This window comes from Thermobia domestica, chromosome 10, assembly GCF_964235325.1.
Source record: "Thermobia domestica chromosome 10, izTheDome1.hap1.1, whole genome shotgun sequence".
In the NCBI taxonomy this organism is placed as follows: domain Eukaryota; kingdom Metazoa; phylum Arthropoda; class Insecta; order Zygentoma; family Lepismatidae; genus Thermobia; species Thermobia domestica.
Window position 1 is genome coordinate 115,485,836 of NC_137463.1, and position 22,354 is coordinate 115,508,189.

A 22,354-nucleotide genomic window follows, 5' to 3' on the forward strand; every position below is an offset into this window, starting at 1 on the left:
AGTGCGAACCGGATCGTCCGAACCGGTTGTTAAAATTTGTCAGGTTCCCACAATTGCTTGTCAAAATTGTCTCGTCATCTCCAGATCCAGTACCTACAGATAACATCTCCAGTACTATTTTTGAGAATTTAGTGCATATTTCTTCCTTTCCAGCTTTTAAAGAGACAATTAAGACATGGTGGGAGCGAGACATAACACTATTTCTTTTATTCTTTTATTTTTATTTATTTATGGTTTTTACAGTCTGTAATGTAATCAATAGAAATGTAATATTGTAGAAGTATAGACGCAGTTCGTTTCTGTAACATGTACAAATTATGAATTGTTTCTTGCCTACATGCAGGATATTAATTGTTTCTTGTAAAATGGTTCCTATGGTAAAATCTGTCTACGAGACGGTAACTAAAACATAAGGTTGATCGGTTTATATAAGACCGATTTGTTAGCACTACTGTCACCTCTATCGTTGAGCCAAAACCATGAAACTTGCAGGCTTAAGCCCCCCGAAATTTTATTTACTATTTTAAAGTAAATGAAATACTTGCAGAATTTTCACATTTCCAGGAATAAAGTTAGCGAAGTCCCCCGAAACAAATTTGTAAATACGCCACTGGATGTTAATAAAATATCTCCGAAAGTAAGTTGTTATTGGGAAATGTACATCATGCTCTTTCCCACGCACATTTTCCTTTCACTCGACTAGTGAAACAGTGTCGGAGAAAGAGTTTAACCATGGGAGAGACTACAGCTAAATATGTCGCGGCCAAGCAAATACAAATGAGGTCCATACGGAAACATTCGTAAATAAAACGAGCCCGTTCCAGGTTATCAGTAAACGTGTCGCCTGAAGTACTTCGTGATATTCGTCGACGGACGGACCAGGAGAATCCGCTACTCCAATGCGATATGACCCAGAGATTTAAATCTAGCAAATTGCACTGTCAGACACGTCTTTCGTCGTCCTCTTGGTTTGCAGTGAGTATATAAGGACTGGATTCACAATTTCCTCCCGCTCCATATTACTGAACGTAAGACACACTGCCATAAACTGTATGAAAGAAACTTCGAGAGGTCAAAATGGAATACAGTTCCCGCGTTGGATAAGACCTACATTTTTTCATGAATAATGGTAACATTTGAGCAATTATACACCATGACACGTATCGAGTTTTAAACTAGTGCTGAGAAAATTTTCCGCATGGAACTATGATTGTGGACTGATACAAAGAGAAATTGGAGTTACGTAAGGTGAACAAAAACGTCAAGGCAAATGTTGTCTACTTCCAGGAATTCGTATATCCCAGTTTATCCCTCTAGTTTGAACGGAGCGAACGTGAACCAGCTGCTAATCCACATGGATAAAGTTTTTAGCCGTACCGACAGATCATCCCTCCGATTTTATCATAGTAAAGAGCAGGAATAGGAAATCCATATTATTCCCTTCCGTGATATTTATGTGTAAGCCTTGACACCATTCCAGTGGATTTCTGCACATTTGGATAAACAGGCGACATCTATGACATACGTTACTGGCCTACGGAAAACCTGCAGGGGGAATGTGATTGAATTCCTATCTGTGCTCCAAAGTAGTTTGTTGCATTGGAATATGAGAAGTTCGTCGATAGTTCATTATGCTGGTGTCGATAGAACACAACTGTTTGTGCAGGTACAGTTTTTCATATAGTAAGTACATATGGAAAATCGGTCGGATATCACCCAATCAGCTCTGAGTATATGATGTATGCTTGATAAGAGAGGCAATTTAAGAAACGTCCGTTTAGACAGCCTCCCAACTTCTTCTAAATTTTACCAAAATAGTCTTAAATGTTTGTGCATCATTTATGCAAAAAGCGATTTTAAGATATTCAAAAATTTATTTGGGGGGGGGGGGGCGGGCTTGCTAAATGGCAATCCTCTTCACCGATTGGTTCCAAAATTGTCTCATTCGTTAGTGCGTCGTTTTGCACGCTTGTTTGTGTAAGCAAAATTTTCGTTTCTGCATAGCAGAAAATGTGAGATATTGGCGCATCTACTTTAAGCGCTAGCCCCCTACCAACGCCGATTGGCGCCAAAATGGTTTCAATCATTAGTGCATCGTTTCTGCATCAAAAGTTCTCCTGTATGTACGAAAGAGATTCTGAGATTTTGGCGTATCTCTATTTCTGCACTAGCTTCCCCAAATCTACCAATTGGCGCCATAAAATGATTTCGGTAAGGTTTTCGGCTCTTAAGCCTACCTTAGAAAGACTGGGACGATTAGAGCCAAACTTACAACATACGTAGAAGAAGAAGAACATACAAGAGTTGTACAAACTATCTATATTCGATCTTCATCATACGTTATGTACAACGTGGTCCGGAAGTGGGCGTACCCCTAATTGGTGTTGGCATTATCTGGCAGCATTGTTATCCATGTTCATTTGTTTTCTACTGTTTTCTGCAATTACTTGAATCAGACGTTTCCTGACCGCTGGATTGGAAGAGGTTGTGCATCTTCACCAACCCTCTTTGCCTGGCCTCTAAGAAGTCCCAACCTGATGACACCATCCAATGTTCTCTGGGGTTTTATAAAACAACAAGTAAGAGACACTCGATATCACACAACGCAGGAATTACGAGCAGCTGTGGAACATGCCTTCATCCTCGTGACTTCTGAGTATCTCCGCAAAACATCTGCAAGAACTTGGCGCAGAATTCAGCTGTGTTACGACATGGATGGTGATCATATCGATGTTTATGACTCTTAAGACTTCAAGGTAACTGTGTAGAGAGATTCTACCATAACTAACACTATACTGTTGAAACTAAAGGGGGGTACGCCCCACCCTGCATGTAAATAATTTATTTTAAATACTATTAAATGTTAACACCACAAAAATGAATAAACTTTAAAATTATTTTATTTTTAAGAGCGTCATGAAAAGTAACATTTCAAATTTTGTTTCATTTGAGCAAGTTTTATGGGATATGCCCCCTGTCACCTTGTATATGTAATTAGATAAGTGTATTATCATTATTAGTTTGTTTAAAGTTGTAGGCTGAAGAGCTATTGATCCTATAAATTTGATTCCAAACGTCCCAGTCCTATGCTAGAATAAAGAGTTGAATCATGGCATAACATGGGATAATATGCCTGTTTAATCTCGCCAAATAGGAGAAGAAAAATTGAAAAGTATTTTATTTTTCAGAATCTCATTTTATTCTGCAAATTTTGTTTCATTATAACACATTTTATGGACTATGGCCCCTGTTCCTCTTTGTATATACAATTGGATAAGTATATATTTTTGGCTTTTAATCGCAGTCCAAAGAGCTATAGGTATTGCAAGTTTGGCTCAAACTAGCACAAAAGATGCACTAACGATTGAGACCATTTTGGCACGAATCGGCGTTGGTGATGGGAGTGGCGCCTAAACTAGATATGCCAATAGCTCACACTTCTTGTGCACAAACGACGAATATTTTGCATACACAAACGATGCATTAACGATTGAGACCACTTTGGCGCCAGCTAGCGTTGCTGCGGGGCCTGGCGCTCACTTGATACGCTAATATCTCACACGTTCTGTTGTGCATGAACGATGCACAAACTTTTGAGATTATTTTGGTGAAATTCGAAGAGGTGGGGAGGCTGCCTAAACAGACGTATATAAGATGTTCAAATCAAGATAAATCAAGGAATGCAATTTGAAAACAGAATAGCATATTGGAAGATTTAATTCCGTTAAAAAAAAAAAAAAATAAATCAAGGATATACAAGGAGACATCAAATAGGATCTACAAAAGTTTTTCTAGAAGCCATTAGTAATATCTGATTATGAATTAAATAAGGTAATATTTTAAGAAAACGAAGAATATGTATTTTTTAAATAACTAAAATACTTTATTGTGTAAGTAATACTAACATGAATATAAGTGTAAAATATATATATTTTACATTTTTCAAAATGTTAATTATTTCAGATATTTCGTCTGTACAATTAATATTTTCAAGAACTTTCAAAGAATATTAATAACAAGGCAAAGTATGAATAAAATTTTAAGAAAAAGTATATTTTTATATAATGAAACTATGACATTTGAATGATAGACTTTGAAAGACACAAAGCAATCATTTCAGTTTAATGTATCATAAATAAATTACTTATATAATTACTTAAATATCTTTTTAAAAATTGAAGCATCCCATCGAGTAATGCTGTATGTTTCATTTCAGCGAATTTGAGAAAAAAAAAACTGTAGTATATTCAGAGATCAGTTTGCCAGTATATTAGTGCAAATCACTTGGTCAATGAGAAACAAGTACTTCAGTATATGTCCGTCATGCGCCGTACAGCACTTGATTCCATTGGCAACTGAACACATTCCAAAATGTTTCATACAGCATTATTCGGTGGTATGCTTCAATTAGGCCCATGTATACAGCTAGTTGTGTTAAAGTTGTAAGGGTAGGATAATACAACCAGATATGCAGTAATCAAATAAATTAATATGTTCTCGAAAGTTCTAGTTGGAGCCAAAACCCGAAATACTCACGATAACGAAACTTCCTCTCATCTGCTCCTAGAATGGGAGGAAGGGTATTTCGCTTGCCTTTATGGCTTGATGAAGGGGTAGAAGTTTACCTTTGCTTTATAGAAATTAAGTATTAAGAAATGCGCAAAATGTAAAAAATATGAAGATTTCTATAAAATACACGTATAAAATATGTTTACCAAAATACAAAATAACGCGTCATTTGTGTTCTCACTATTAGGATACATGTTTCGAATACAGAATTTCATTCTATGTCTCTCGAATTATTATTATCACACTTGCATTTCTAATAAATTTCGGAATTTATTTTATTATATTCAATCAGAAATACACAAATACGTTTAAAATTATTTTAAGAATTACTTCATATTTTTACTAACCCATTATTTACAATTATCTCTTGCTTCCATAGTTACAGTTAATTTAATTGCATTTAAATTTAACAATAGAACTCAGACGAAGGTGCTATTTGAAATAACTTGACAATTTCATTTGAAACAGAAAATAGAAAAGAATTTCTATTACTTGTCATTAACTTTCACTGGCATTGACATTAACTTTCTCTGTTTTTTTGTTCATTAATATTATTATTCTCCCATAAACTTTCTCCAAACAATATATATATATATATATATATATATATATATATATATATATATATATATATATATATATATCGAAGTATCAAAGCAATGTAAATATGAAATTGTATAATTTTTACAGCGATTGTTCCGCAGATCATTCTTAATCATTATTTTCATGTAACCACAATAACTTGATAAACGTTTGTTATTATAAGAAATTTTCGTATATTGCTTGTCATTACAGAAAGCTCAAATATTATATAGCTACATACGTACAGTTCCAGTAAAGTCCTGGAACTGATTGCATCTGTATACTAATGGCCAGATTCAAACAGGAACATACAATTGCATTTCCGAGTTTATTTGAAATGATAAACTGATGTTTATTACAGTTTTCTTGTTGGTTACTTGTCTGGTAAGCGTAAGTACCTAATTTATCTGCATATTGTAAAAAATAGTTGCTTCGTGACATGAGCCATAACTGTACTTTTACACTAATTTACTGATGCAGAAAAGTTAATTAAATATATGTTGACAAAGTGTTTAAAAAATATTATATGGTGAACTGTCTTCAGTCAAGGTCTCGTTCTATGTTACCTGTGACAAAATTACGCAATTAATACAACAGTAGTTTACTTCTTTAAGGTTCGTGTATTGAATATTATCAACCTTAATTCAGTAGCGATGTTAGGGCTTTCGAATTGCTTCCTAAACACTGGGGATAAGCGCTTCATTAAAAAAATAGTATTATTTACATATGATCATTTCAAATGTTTTCTGCGCTTAATCATTTGATTTGTACTTTCTCATACTTGAGAAGATGCACATACATTACATTATATACAATATATTACATTTTATTCAAGTAAAATAATTTCAGATCACTTTACATCTTATCTTTTTGTTGATGTATATTGATAACATTTTTACAAACTATGTGAAAAATTGTTGTTAGAAATGGCGACCATAGATACTTGAAATCTTCAAATTATTCTATTATAATCAATCATTGACACAAGTAATGCAAGTTTAATTACATATTAAGCAGCTTAGATTACTGAATAAATACATAATCTGGGACGGATAGTTTTCAAGCGTTCATTAGTGATATTAATGCACGCAAAATTTTGGATAGTTCAATTGAGTTCACTGCGAAAGTGTACAATAGTTCATATTAAATGTCTATGTAAACACGTTACTAAAATTAGAGTTACTAACAGTTTGTATAGTTTAATTGTAAATTTTATTATTGTAAATTTTTATTGTTATTCGTGAAGTAAATGTACAAAAGTTTCTTATTAAATATTTGTTTGAACAAATTTGTGAAATTTAACTGTTAATGACATGACTTATTAATAATAATTTATATAACAATCTAACTTTGAGAATTTCTGCATTTCTGTATAAATATTGTTTAAATAGTACTTATCTAAACAATTATATCTAGGAGTCCCACTTTGATCGAGGCTGCAGCTGGATCTGTGGTTTTCCTCACTACCTTAATTACTAGATTTCACATACAATTCTCACAGAATAAGTTGTTTTCTTGAGAAAAGTGAAGTATAGTTCTTATTAGATTACATCCTAATAAGAATCTACTAATAATACACCAATATACTAACAATAATTTCAGCTCTTGTTATCACATAATACTTTATCTACAGTAGGAAACCATTACTTGGTATTGTGGTATTTATCTTACCCTATTACTGAATTAGTGAAGGAAATATAATCTCGTTATATTTAAATACATATTCTCACCACAAAAATAATTTTCTTGTCATTGCTTCCGACGGAAATTCTTAAATATTAAAATATTTGCAATCACTGGAATCCTATTTTTGTAACGTTTTGAAAAGAAATAACACTTGTTGAAAGTACATTATTTTAGAATCACAAATAACACTTCTTATCGGATGAAGATTTGATGTTTATTGAAAATATGCATAGGTTTCAGAACAATTGAAACCTTTGTATCAATCAGCTGCATAAAACTGTGTATAAAGTATATCTAAATATTCTCAAAATAATAATGTTGTGGTGTTACCACTATTATTATTATTATTATTATTATTATTATTATTATTATTATTATTATTATTATTATTATTATTATTATTATTATTATTATTATTATTATTAGGTCTATTATTAATTTTATTACACTATTACCTTCCCACACAAAAGACAAGTTTTCCTGACAGTAAGATGTGCCACTTTCTCAAGGAAACCTTGGGAACTCTGGAAAAAATCTGATTTGTATATTTCTATTGATTTATGAAACCATCCTTTGGCAAATTCTTTATAAATCGATTGCTATTATTATTATTATTATTATTATTATTATTATTATTATTATTATTATTATTATTATCATTATTATTATTATTATTATACTTTCAACCATTCGATAATTTTCATTTCTATCAAGAACTTCCTTATTTGTACATGGAATACATAGATTATGACATACGTGGTTAATTTCTTTTATTCCAGAACGAAAAGAAAAAATGCTCAATTTGGCTCAAATTCAACAAATTTTCTTCAATATTTCACGTATTCGAAGAAAATATTTACATTTAAACATTCATTAGACTTTATGAAATTGAGCGGAATTTAGTCTAAGCCAGATAGTTTGTTTCTTTTTCTGTTTAATCAGTTTTAAAGATATTTGATTTTGATTTGATTTTCAGTTTAGTGCACTTCCAGCAGTGAAGCTGTATGAGACGTTGGCCTACAGCTTCACGTGGGTTTTGTAATACATGAGCTACTGTCGGGAATCGAACCCGGATCTAAGTCGCCAAAGGCGGGTCGCTAGTTGCTTAGCCATGAGGAAGTTCAGTTTTAAAGACATAATACTTACCTGAACATTCACTTTACCGAGTTACCTTGACCATGGCCAATACCACTCCGAAAGACTATTTCTCAGGATGAAATGAAATTCTTTACCCACGTAACATATTTTTCGAATTTTGCATTGAATTTGACATGACAGCTACGTCACATGTAATGCTTTATTACCAGTTTTTTGTTATTGGCTTTTCTTCTTTTGTCACACTCACATATTTACTCTTAGCATGACAGTATATTATTAACAACAAATTATTTGGTGAAAGTTTCAAATTTAAATATGTATCGTTAAACAAATATTAGAATTTTTTATGAATTTTATTTGATTATTTCATATTTTGCATTTTATTTAGTGGCTAATCTCTAATCTCTTAGGAACTATAAAGCTAATCTCTTATGAATTTTATTTTTATTAGTTAGTATTCGTTTATGTGATCAGTGTTCCGTAGGCTTTTAATTTGTTTTCTTCTATGTTTATGCCTAAGTACTCTTTCTCTAGTTTGAAGGGTTTCCTTGTACCTCAGTTATCTTTTTTCTTACTTTTTCTTTTCATTCTATGTCACTACAGTGAAAATAGAAACTATCCATTAAGGACAAAATTCAGATATTAAAATGTAAATACGCATGTAAAACAAAATGTATAGTAATAATTATATATAAATACAGATACGAAATTATTATTTACATCTTTTTTTTTTGTTATTACAGTAACGGATGATGATTACATCAGCTTGACACATATTTTGTAAGACCTTAAAATATAAAAATTATTACATATTTCAGCTCAAATATTCTAAAGGAAAATATATATGAAGCATACGAGCTTCGTATATATATATATATATATATATATATATATATATATATTGTTTATATTCACTATTTACAGCATAGTAAACATCAAGTATAAACATTTACGAACGATAAACAGCACTTGTAACAGTTGAAAGATAGTCCGAACTAAAATCAGTTTTGTTTATAAAGATATTGCCAGCAACAGAAACAACCGGTAAAAATGAAAAAAGGTTTAGGGAAATCTAAACTATCTCACTCATCATTGAAGTCCCGGTCCAGCACTACAAGAAATTACGTCAATGTTACTAACAGGTGTTATTCTGTATCCGAAAAGACTAAGTAATTGTTAAGTACTATTACATATCATATTCTCGGAAAAAATGATAGAGCTAGATTGCTTTTAGTATATGAAAAGGGGGAGTATAGATCAAGTGTAAGATCAAGTCTTTAGATTACAAATTTACATCAATAATTTCTCTGCTAAATATAGTTTTATTAAGAAAATATACTAATATAAGTCGAGTTACGAAGTCTTGGAGGAGAGATCTGGACTCGGTAGACCCCCTACGTGGCCGCGCCTCTGATTTGCACCACGATTTGTAAATAAGATCAGAGAACCTGAATGATAAAGTAACATTCAGTTTTACTATCAAACTTCCAATAGATAACGATACACGATAACTTCACTAGTTTTACTCCTTGTTGAAATAACGTGTAGGCTATATTCCTTTCTTGCTTCGTACAATTTACACAAATTATTATGTCTGAAAACAAAATCAGATTTTTTTTTCTGGTTGGTATCGAAACATTTTCTGACTTCAGGTTGAGAGAATTAAAATTCAAATAGACGAAATCAAAATTTAAATAAATATAACAGGGTAATTTTTAAATCTACTCTCCAGCATTTTGTTTCTTATTTTACTAGTTAGGGAAGAGCCATTGGGGTATAGTCGGTAAAAGGTGACCTAGATTCGGTTCTCGATGAGAAGGCGATGTATTCTTTCATTCCATCTTCGTCCAAAAACTTAGAAGGTTACCCAGCTTCTGTCACATGAATCTCTTGGGGAGTTCTAAGGCGTGAAGGTGATCGAAGTATAATACTGATTATGCCATGTCCTTTATATCCCGAGATCAGGTTCGGTGCTGCCCAAATGGCGGCCCGCCAAACCATTTTCTGCGGTCCACAAAGCTCTCACGATTTACGATTGTTATTACTGGCACTATTTTTATTTATATTTATTTATTCTTTTAATGTTTTCTTTCTCTTTCAAAATAAGGCATCCATTTAGTGCTTCTGTTAAACAAAAAGGCGCGGGTATCCACTACAATAACTTTCACTAAAGTTTGTGACTTTGGTCGGAAAAGAGTGTCAGTGTTTGAGAGTTCATATTTGTGTGAAAGTGCACTTTCCACCATGAAAATTGTGAAGACTCGCTTTAGAAGCTGCCTTGGAGATTCTTCTCTTTCATTTCTGCGGCTCGCAATAACAGGGATGGATGTATACGGACCTTGTAAACGCTGCTAGTCACCCTCATTTGTGACATTAAATAGGTATGTAATATTTCAAATACATTTGTATATTTTTTTGTAGTGTATTATTATTATTATTATTATTGTTATTAGCTGCGGCCCTCCACCTTACTAGTAAAGGCGCTTATGGCCCTCAGGCTCATTATAATTGGACACCACTGTAATATATATTGACAGCATCGGTGCAAATCTGTCTTCAACATTGGAAGAGGGAAAGGAGTAAGACCGTTCCCATAATCTTTTTTTTTTTTTTCCAAGTGATGTTCAAAATGTTTATGAAGTTGAAAAACAATGCTGTGGAGGATCAGGGGAGCAGAGTTGTCAACATTGGGAGGCGGGCAGATTTGAGGTTTATTCTAGGGGCTGGGAGATGAGATTCATATTACGGTAGGTGAATCTGATTTCTGAAGTGAACCTATTGTACATTACATATCAGGCGATCTAGATAAAGTAATGGTAAATATCAGTATTACAAACCAGTGCCGTGAACACTTCTGAAATTTGAATACATACACATTTATAATTGCTATGTTTCTACTTAGGCATCCGCAATGATCCACATTAAAATTTTAGGACACTTGTTTTATAATAATATAAATAATAACTTCCCCAAAAGTATGAAGAAAGAAAATCAATTATGAATGACGCAATAATACTCTTATTTGAGCAAACTGATGATTTCAATAGCATTATAGGAATCGTTACAGGAATTAAACAAATAAGGAGACAATTTTCCAACATAAGAGAGAGACATATTCATCTTCTACCACTTACTGCAATTTGTGCCTAAGTATCGGAAGTGGAATTAATACAGATCGATGAGACTACTTAACACGCCAGAGCATGAGGTTCAGTTTGAAATATTAAAGAATACGATTCTTTTTTTTAAAAAAAAATGGAAAAGTCAGGAGAAATCAATATCATTTCAGTTTCCTTTGTGTCAGTCCGACACAAATACTCACATTTCTCCCCAAAAAACACATTTCAAACCGGATTATTGGGGTGAGGACAATCCTCCTTAGTTTCAAGATTGAGGGGAACATGCCCTCCTCATCCTCTTGGGATTCGCGCCAGTGATTGACAACAGTCAACCAGCAAAATAAATGAAAATAAGTGAGTTTCGTTTCACGTTGTGAAACCGCAGTAGAACTTTTAAATTACGGGTATGCAACATTGAAAAGAGGATCCATGACTTCTGGTTGCATTGGAGAGATGAAATCGGAGATGAAACCTATTCTCGGAACGCTGAATCCATATGAAATAAAGTTAGTCGTTTTCTCTTGTAACTTTTGCTCTATAGGAATTGATATTGATACCGGGAATTACGCTGTTAGCTTCACTACTTTCAGTTTTGATAGAAGAATAAGAGCTGAGATGGAATCTATTTTTGGGATCCTGAATTCATATTAAAAACCGTTAGCCTTCTATACCATTTCACTCTATCGGAATAAGTATTGAAACCGGAATTCGCAGTAAATCTCTACTATTTCTCATTTTAGTAAATAGATATAACCCATTCTTTATACACTGAATCCACTTCAAGTAACCGCTTTTCGCTACTACCGGTTTTGCTGTATTGTAATCAACATTAAAACCGTAAATGGCTGTTTTCTACAACTTTTGGTTTGAATAGAGGGCTAAGAGAGAAGCTGGAACCAATTTTCGGGACACATTTTTCGTTTCTCGTTATCTCTTATCTTTTCCGCTTTGATACCATCGACAGCCAGACGGAAAGACGGAGGGACATACAGATGTAGACGTTCTATAAGGCTGCCTGTACTTAAACATGTCCTTCTAATCAATGACAAATCAAATCGTGAAAACAATTTAACATTTACTTTTCCTTATGCACTATCCGTCCTTGTTGAACTAATGTATTAGTAACAGAGTAAGTAATAGAACAAACTTTAGGAATCCCTAATTTTGATATGCGAATATTATGTTCCATATTCTAAGTGTAAATTACACAAGTAACGAAGCTCTCATTTCAGCAAGCTCACCAAGTTTTATACGAGATCAACACAAATTAGTTAGAATGAGAACTTAAGTACAGAAGTCATTGACAATGTTTCAACCTGTTTAAAGTCATTGATGATATTAAAAGTATGAGTTAATTTCTAATGCATATTTGACACATGAATGTATGAAATTTACTATCCGATTGCAGAACTGAGGCTATATGAAATCTGGACATACAGCTCTCCTGTAGTCCCATCGGGATCGAACTTTGGTCTCTCCCCCACTAAATGTAAGAAAATTAATAATTTAACTAGAGACTAACTATCCTAACATGTAATATTAAGTATGTAATTTTACTATTACAATTCGAATATCTTCATAAATGATTAAGTGTTAATGTAGTGTAATGTTACAAAAATATATGCAAAAATCTTATTTTTTAAAGATATTTGTTCGGAAAGACTTCTAAATGTTACAGATGCTTATTATCGCATATCTTTAGAATAATTTATTGGCGTTCAAAGCTTTGCTCCTTTGAGGTAGCTGGTTTTGGAGACTCCGATTTTGGTCTATCATCATTCCTATCTTCGGATTCGCGCGCTCTGATAGGGCTGTAAGGAGTATTTCTCCCTTCAGTTTCTTCATGATGTTCTTCCCCCTCATTGTCATGAATCACCAAAATATCCACATTGTTATTTTCTTCCACAGAAGGATTGTGATTGTCCTCATCATTGTGTTCATTGTTCAGTTCATTATCATTGTTTATGATTCCCTGCTGTTCATCATCGTCATCCAGCCTAAGAATATCACAATTGTCCGGTTGATCTTCAGATGTTTGTTTTTGGTCTTCTGGTTCTTCTTTCGTTTCTGACGGTACTTCTTCTCCACCCTCATCTGCGTTCTCGTCTTCGTCTCCGACAGTTGTCTTTTCTGTTACATCAGCAGCCTCATCATCTTCTTCTGCTTCTCCTTCTTTTTCTCCTTCTGTTTCTCTTTCGGTTTTCTGCCGTGATAACCTCTTCCCGCCCATATTAGATGACGCGTCATTTCCGTTTTTGGAGTGTCTCCCATGATTATGTCTACCTCTTCGTTTGTCCAGTTTGGGCAGGCTGCGAACGCCAACTGTTTTCCTAATTGGACCCTTCTTAGGATCCAAAATCCTTTGATCTGGTTGAATCCCAGCTCCATCACTGAAACAAACAATGCGAGAACATACAGCTTACAATATTATTATTTTCGACAGATTTAAATGAATCAATGTTTCTTAGTTTTAATTGGGTATTAAATAGCTAGGGTTTAATTGAGTATTATTTGCCTAAGCACCAACGTTTGGTATATGAGTAATCCAAAGAAGAAACTATTAAAAATTATTATATTAAGTGTGTTTCGAACATATATATATATATATATATATATATATATATATATATATATATATATATATATATATATATATATATATATATACAGGGTGTTAATGAACTATACCAACAAAATGTAAGAGATAATTCCTCACATCAAAAAAAAAAAAATCATATGGACCTGTGGGCAAAAGTGCATAGTTTCAGAGCTAGGGATGTCGAAAATCGCGAAAAAGCCAAATTTCAACAGGCCCGATTTCGAATTCCAGAAACTGTGGATGGTGGTTCTTTTCAGCATAAAGGATGTCAAGGATACGCAATCCAAAAATGCATATTTCATTAATTTTCAGCGGGTGTACAGAGTATTCCGTACGGGGAGAAATTCCCAGATATACCATCAACCGAATTTTGAGATATGCTCTGACTTTAAGATTGGTCCAAAGTAGGCAAACGATAAGCCTTGATAGGAGTGAACACAGAATCCTTTGGCGCGATCTTGGAAGTGTTAAGGATCGTCAGGAGCACGGTTGCTGCTACTCGGGAAAGTGTGTGCGCTGCTCGCGAAAGCATTGGGATGTCCATTGTTGTCAAGGCTTACCTTCTGCCTACTTTTGACCCTCCTTGAAATCAAGGTATATCTAAAAATTCTATTGAGAGCATATCTGAGAATTACATCCTGTAGACCTATTGAAAATTGACGAAATATGCACTTTTGGATTGTGTATGCGTGGCTTCCTTTACGTTGATAAGGACCATCATCCACAGTTCCTGGAATTCGAAATAGGGCCTGCTGAAATTTGGCTGTTTCGCGATTTTGGACAGCCCTAGCTCTGAAGCTATGCACTTTACGCCATAGGTCCACATGAACTTTTTCTGTTATTTTGATTTGAGAAATCACCTCTCACAGTTTGTCGGTATAGTTCTTTAACACCATATATAAAGAGACAATAATTATAATTTCCCTATATATATATATATATATATATATAGGGAAATTATAATTATTGTCTCTCTACACACACTCAGATACACATAAATCAATATATACAGGATGTTTCGAAACAACATCGACAACGTTTGAAAGGTGATTCCTGACACCAAGATAAGACAAAAAGTATAGACCAACCAGGGTGCACAAATGTTTCCTTTCGGAGTTATAGGCTGCCGAAAACAAAACAAAAACTTTAAAGGTCCATAGCTCCAAAACTGTGGGACCTACCGTAGTGAGGTCAAGACTTCACTTAGGAACTAGTATGTGCTCTATCCCCTATCCAAATATCCATATTTCAGAATCCTGCGGCACTTCCGCAACAATGTTTATAGAGGTAGTTGGTGAGTACTTCAAATTATATGCCTGTAATCAAACTCCCTCTATAAAAAGTGTTTTATGAGTACATTAGGAATCTGAATTTTTGGATTGCGCACATATTAAATCCTAAGTGAAGTCTTGACCAGACTACGGTACGTCCCATAGTTTTGGAGCTATGGACCTTTAAACTTCACATTTTCATGTTTTCGGCAGCCTATAACTCCCAAAGAAATCCAGGGTGCGAAATCCCGGGGGGCGGGGGGAATTTGCCCCCACCAAAAATGTTATGCTTGCATTTCCCCCTCACCAAAATATGTAGGGAGGGACACCAATATTAGACTAGAGGGGGAGGTGGAAAGCAAATGCCTACGAATATCCACCAAGGCTAAAGAAGACGGTCATGATGAGATGGATGATAGCAGTGGGTTAAGAAATTGAAACGAAACGGGAGGACCCCGAAAAAACCTCAACACACAGTGTTTGTATATCACAAGTTGAATTTGGCGTGAGCTAGATAAAGTCAGAGATCTTAGCCACCTGAAGTGAGCGCTCTACCACTTACGCAACGCGGCTTTTCGTTGTGCTTTCAAGTATTTGCATTGAAATCATATCTGTGATTTATAATAACATATTCTTGCTAATAATACTATACAGATACATAGGTGACCGGATATCTGAGTGACCAAAATGAAACAGTAAAAACTTAGCGAAAAAACGGGAATTTCATAAATAAAAATAATAAAAACTATACTCAAATTCTACAGTTCATGGGAATCGATGGCTGGCCAGGTGGAGCGCTTCAGCTTCGTAGGTTTAATGTTTGGTTAGCACATCGGTCTTCAGACGCTATTATTTCTGACTTCTAGATCTCATTCCACTATTTTCGTGAATGCAGTCTTCAATATGATGATAAACACAACGGGACAATGATCCCACGGGAGTCTAACCCTGGACCATACACACCGAAGTGTATATTAAATTTAGTATGTAAGTGTACCAATATAGGTTAAATGAATAAATAACATTATTAAAGTATTTTAAATTACAATGGCCACTAGTTTGGACATTTATTATAGTAGTATTACTATTACTACTACTACTACTACGGTGCTAATAATAATAATAATAATAATAATAATAATAATAATAATAATAATAATAATAATAATAATAATAATGAGTATTTCAACTTTTTGGAGCAGCTACTTCATGCGTGAAGCACAGCCAGGCATTAATGTGGACCGTTGAACCTCTTCCCCCTCACCACTTTCAAACGATTTCGCACCCTGAGGAAAGCATTTGTGCACCTAGGTTGGTCTATACTTTTTGTCTTATCTTGGTATGAAGAATCACCTCCCAAACATTGTCGGTATTGTTTTGAATCACCTTGTATAATACCAAAATATATTTGAACTAGTTAAATTTAGTGTCACTAAAGACAACTAAAATATTGGTTTTCATACGTAAACTTAAATTAATTTAGTCTAGTGTGCTACTTTATGAAGGAAAATGTACAGTATATGTATGTGAAATGTGTATGTTATTCGTCGCTAATCCTGTTTGCCACTATTTATCATGGATCTATTAGCTTTATTAACATTTCCTAGCTGATCTAGTCACATAACGTTTGTGTCTTTGGTCCACGAGGTCTCGGGTTCGATTCTCGATGGGAAAGCAAAGTATCATAGAGTGATTCAGGTCCCACTTTAAACTGTAGGTCTGTTTCCTTTAACCTAAATAGCATAACCATGAGACGTAAAACTGAAGATTTCATTTTTTTAACTGTAAGGTTCTCCTACATATTTTCTACCCTCATTTCTGACAAAAGATGTAAAGTTTGTGCAGTCTTCGAGAAGAACAATTTAGTGTGTCGATAGAATTTAAGAGTTTCCAATGGGTTCCACAGAAAAGTGAACACAGAAGCTACAATTGTTACACAGTTTGTGACGATATACAATCTACGCATTAGAAAGTACAAACGTAACTTTTTATTTTTAAAAGGGGTGAAAGAAGAAAATTTGCAAGAATAGGAATCAAGTTAATTAGATAAGAAAATATATCTGGACGAAAATATATGTGAATTATATTCTAGTCTATTTTTTTTCCTAACATTTATGATGTTTGTCATAGCAGGTACCATAAACTGGGGTTACTTGGAAAGTTTTTTTTCTTTTTCTTCTACTGCCTCTTGTTATTTATTTCAATTAATTTTTCTTTTTGTGATGTTTCTAGAGCTTAGTCCATGTTACGTTTTCCTGCAATCATAACAAAACTTTACTGAGATTGAAGCCTCCCAGGAGTGAAATGTGCTGTTTCCAAGTAGCCTCAAAAGTGGGGCTACTTGGAAAATATATGTCTTTTCATAGTAGTAAGAGCTGTGTGAAAGATGGGACGACTTGAAAAGAACCACTTGCAAGATCACACTTTCCTGAGAAGATTGATATGTAACATATCTATGTGTTTTTTTTTATAGTAATGTGTTCCTAGGCTTTTTTTTAAATAAAAAAGAGACTTTTCTTGCATAACTTTTTAGTTAAACACAAAAAATTGTTGAACTAATCTAAACTAACCACAATGGTAAGCTTGTCTTCCTGAAGTCTACAGAACCAGTAAAAAACTGTTTTTGCAATATGCTTTTATAAACTGAAGTTTCTCAAACAATACAAGGGAAATTTTGGCAAATGCCAATACACGCATAAGCTCTTGAGACTTCTTTAAGACACTAAAACATGACCCACATAATTTTATGAAATTTCTGTATGTATCAGACCATTGATTGCCTTACATTGGTTTACAAAATTACCTGGAACTATTTTTACAAGTGCACATTTACGTTAACTCTTTGCAAAAATATGATATGGTACTGTTATAATAATAATAATATAACACAGTACGATGACAAAATTCACATATTGAAATTCTTTGCTGCAAAGTCATATGGAAAAACAACTTGTTCTCTGCGGCTGTAGATACCTTCAGGCAAAACTTTAATGATGTCATCGTTCTCTACCCCCTGATCAATATCATCATTTTAGTAAAAAACCGGAAGGAAATTTTAAAAAATGATCAGAAATTGTCCCAGAAAGGAAGTGGAAATGTAAAGCTAATTCGTCTCATTAGGAAACTTCTGAAAACAATTATATTTAGCACAACCAGGTAAAAATCACTTTTCATTACGGAAAGACAGGGGCAATTTACAAAAAATTTAAAAAAAAAGTATCAATTGCTATAAGAATTTATAGACCAGTCTATAAATAAGACATAGCACTTATGGCCGTCTATATTGTTTCTTTTAGATGCCTACTTTTCATTGGTCTGGAAGTAAATAACGTATCTGTCATAGTTCTCTTATTATTATACCATATAACACAAAAATGTCAGTTTTCCAAATAGCCCCAGATTTTCCAAGTAACCCAAGGTTACGGTAAATGATACAATATTTGGAATCGTAGATGGGGTTTTATTGACATCGAAGATTACTCCCATCAATTAGTTGAAAAAGGGAACAAACACAATTTTGTTGCTGAAAGTCATACAAACTATATTGATGTATATAAATGCATATTGTTTATAAACACCAAACTATGAAAATATGGAAAAAGAAGAATGATTACTTAGTGATAGATCGCTTTTCTTAAGGGCATTTTAGGGTAACTTCTAAATTAAAAAAAGAAAAAGTTGGGGGAACTGTGTAAGCTTTATGATAGACGAATATTTGTGAACGATTTCAGCTTTATCCTTCCCCTTCGTGGCCAAGTGAGAGACGCGTGTACTTTCTGTGTGCGAGGTCGGACGTTCGAGCTCCAGCGAGTGTATTCAACATCTGATAAAACCCTAGTAATGGTTCGAATTCTATTTTAAACAATAGATATATCTTCAAATAATCTCACAAGTAAACCTTACGTTTGAGTGAATCGAGTTGCTGACTGAGACACATATGAGAAAGTAGTACTAAATGTGGTCAGTATTTCAGTGAAGTTGTAGGTGCGAAGCTCCAGGGGTTTAGGAGATACAGTTACCAGAACATCACATGGAAATACAGACTAGTCTTCATACAGTTAGAGGTAAAAGCCCTGTAAGACCTCTTGTAACGACAAAAGGTGAATAACAAATATATGGGTACATATTAGGACTAGGGGGAAGTCATATAGTAAGGGTATACCTGACGGCGGCCATCTTGAAATCAGCCATTTTGAATTAAGGTTAAGTTTTTAAAACAGGAATAGGGTCATGTGATACATGATTTAAGGTGCAAAGTTAATCAGAAGAACAATGGTGACGTTAATTTTAATTTACGCGCAATTAGTAAAAAGTTACAGGGAAATGAAATATTGTTGCAGCATATGTATTAGTCCTTTACCCCACCTTGTAAATTTTGTGTTAATGATAATAATTAAATAAAAAGGCAGGTGGATAAATATTAGGTCTATGGCAAGAGTTGCCTTGATGGCGGCCATGTTCAAATCCGCCATTTTGAATCAGTCAGGTGTGCTCACTGTGAGCAGAGCATTTGTGCAAGTCATGCACTCTTTTCTGAATTACATACTGATTGTACTAATTGAGGACTTTTCTGGAAGAAAGACGCAGGTTCAATTATGACTCAATTCCACTTTGGTCATTTTTCCTTAAATTAGCAACTTGTTTATTCGTTAACAAATGCTGGTTAATGATAAAGCAAAAATGGTTATACCGTTGGATTTATGGTAAAATTTGCTATTAATAAGGTATCAATGTTATGCGTTTTGTTTAAAACTTTTGTCTGATTCAAAATGGCGGATTTGAACATGGCCGCCATCAAGGCAACTATTACCATAGACCTAATATTTATCCACCTGCCTTTTTATTTAATTATTATCATTAACACAAAATTTACAAGGTGGGGTAAAGGACTAATACGAGTACATATGCTGCAACAATATTTCATTTCCCTGTAACTTTTTACCAATTGCGCGTAAATCAAAATTAACGCCACCATTGTTCTTCTGATTAAATTTGCGCCTTAAATCATGTATCACATGTCCCTATTCCTATTTTAAAAACTTAACGTTAATTCAAAATGGCGGATTTCAATATGGCCACCGTCAGGTATATTCTTACTATATGACTTCCCCCTAGTCCTAATATGTACCCATATATTTGTTATTCACCGTTTGTCGTTACAAGAGGTCTTACAAGGCTTTTACCTCCAACTGTATGAAGACTATTCTGTACTTCCATGTGATGTTCTGGTAGCTGTATCTCCTAAACCCCTGGAACTTCGCACCTACAACTTCACTGAAATACTGACCACATTTAGTACTACTTTCTCATATGTGTCTTAGTCAGCAACTCGATTCACCCAAACGTAAGGCTTACTTGTCAGTACTGAACCACGATGGTAAAATCTTGTAATCGTGTTTTATTTTATTTTAATTAATAACGAATTCATTTCCTTAATCAGTCGCTTGCTTTTGACTATAGCAGCGTTTCCCAACCGGTGTGCCGCGGCACACTGGTGTGCCGCGAATGGGCCGCTGGTGTGCCGCGAAAAAATCGAAACAAATTATTAATTCTATACGAACCAAATTGCAAGACAGGGGAAAATGTATATTTATATTTCACATTACTATGAACCTCTACTATAAATCTACAATTTTAAATTTCATATTGTGTTACTTTTCTGTACATTTTTAATGTTGAAAAACGTATTTATCATTGTCATGACCATTATTACTTCTTTATTGTTGCAGACTATTTCGTAACTTGAAATTTTAACATATCATTCAATAAATTCAACAAAGCAAGCATTCAATACAAATTACCTACATTTGTGTTTTAAAAGTATAGAAGATTTGTTTATTTGTTCGTTATTTAGTGATCTTCCCTTTTAGTTAGAGGTTAGATACAGTTTTCGAAAGAGAAAGTGGATTTTTAAAAACCCGAGTCCTATATTTCATTGCTATTGTTTTCTATTTTAAAATTAGAATGAAAAATAAGTATAATGATTTAGCACGGGGGAAAATCAGTGATCGAGCTTTCTTCTCTGTAAGAAGGAAATTAGTAATCACATTAAAATACCACGGTAATTATATATATATATGGGTGTGCCGCGAGAATTCCAGTTACACCTGTAGTGTGCCGCAAGTTGAAAAAGGTTGGGAAACGCTGGACTATAGAGTATAACTCAGGAAGCTTAAAATTGTGAACTCACAAGATTATTCACCGTATCCCCTTTCACTTTATAGCCAATTTGCAATGTTAAAAGTTGATTAAAATAATTTTCTGAATATAAGGCGAAATAGGAAATCACATATTACCGCTTCTCATTATCTTAAAATACATGTTAGAAATTTTGAAAATATAAGTAAAAATAAAAACATTTACCTATGAAATACAATTGTATGGTCCCAAACTAATTCGATAATATATATATATTCACCTTTCAAGGGAAACAAGATACTAGCTTTCAGATATCCCAACAGACGATCTCAGTTCTTTTACCTGTGTAGCCTATAAACACAATCTGTTTCGATGAAGTCAAATTTACAGAAAAACATTATTTCTTTCTTCATTTAGCTCATGCTATAAAGAAATTAAAGAAACCACTGTCAGGGCGTAGACGAAATTCCTGTTTAATTAGTTTTGGCTGGAGAGGAAAAATTGTGGAACGAGATACACAAACTCATTTTCCTCATATGAAACAAGGAAGAACTGTCACAAGAGTGGAAAAAATCAACCAATGTTCCAATTTACAAGAAAGGTAACAAAATTGATTGTAATAATTACAAAGGCGCCTCTCTTCTGTCAACATTCCATAATATCCTCTTTACCTTCCGTTAGCAAGAGTGACACCATTAGCAGATGAAATTATTGGAATTATCAATGAGGGCGAAATCCATCAATTATGGACCAGATATTTACCATTCGACAACATTCGAGAAGAAATGGTAATAAAATACGCATGCACATAATTATTTATTGATTTCAGGAAGGTGTTCAATTACGAGTAGATTAGGAGAGAAATATTGTAGCATCCTTACCGAACTTAGTATTCCAAGAAGCTAGATTAATTAAGATGTGTTTAAATGAAACTTAAAATAAAGTACGAGTAAGGATCGATAATGGCCTGAAACAAGATTTGTTGTCACCACTATAAGTCAATTTTGTTCTGAATACACTACAAGGAAAATTTAACATATAAGATACGTGTAAGAAAACGGACCGAAATTGATCTATGCGGGGTTGGCAAAACTGATGAAGTTGAGTAGCGCAGGACAAAGGTGCCCGAACTCATGAGGTCTGCACTCATGAGTTCGGAACTCACGAAGTGAGCGTGGGGTTGAGTGAGCGCGAGTTTTAAATCATGATATGAGCGTGAGCTCAAGTGAGCGTGATGCTGAACGATGTTGTGAGTTTGAGGTGGAGTGAGTGTGATGTCGAAAGGATGTTGT

The 22,354-nt window shown here is 33.9% G+C and overlaps 1 protein-coding gene across 2 annotated transcripts in view; it reads right to left on the bottom strand.

The window, feature by feature from the left end:
- Positions 1–5,220: 5,220 nt before the first annotated feature.
- Positions 5,221–22,354, bottom strand: part of LOC145662668 (uncharacterized) — a 148,590-nt gene continuing 131,456 nt past the window's right edge. For both annotated transcript variants that reach the window (XM_081728470.1, XM_081728469.1), the window contains exon 7: positions 5,221–13,444. In XM_081728470.1, the coding sequence (XP_081584596.1) occupies positions 12,763–13,444 (682 nt within the window). In that variant the 3' untranslated portion in view covers positions 5,221–12,762. The remainder of the gene's footprint in view (positions 13,445–22,354) is intronic.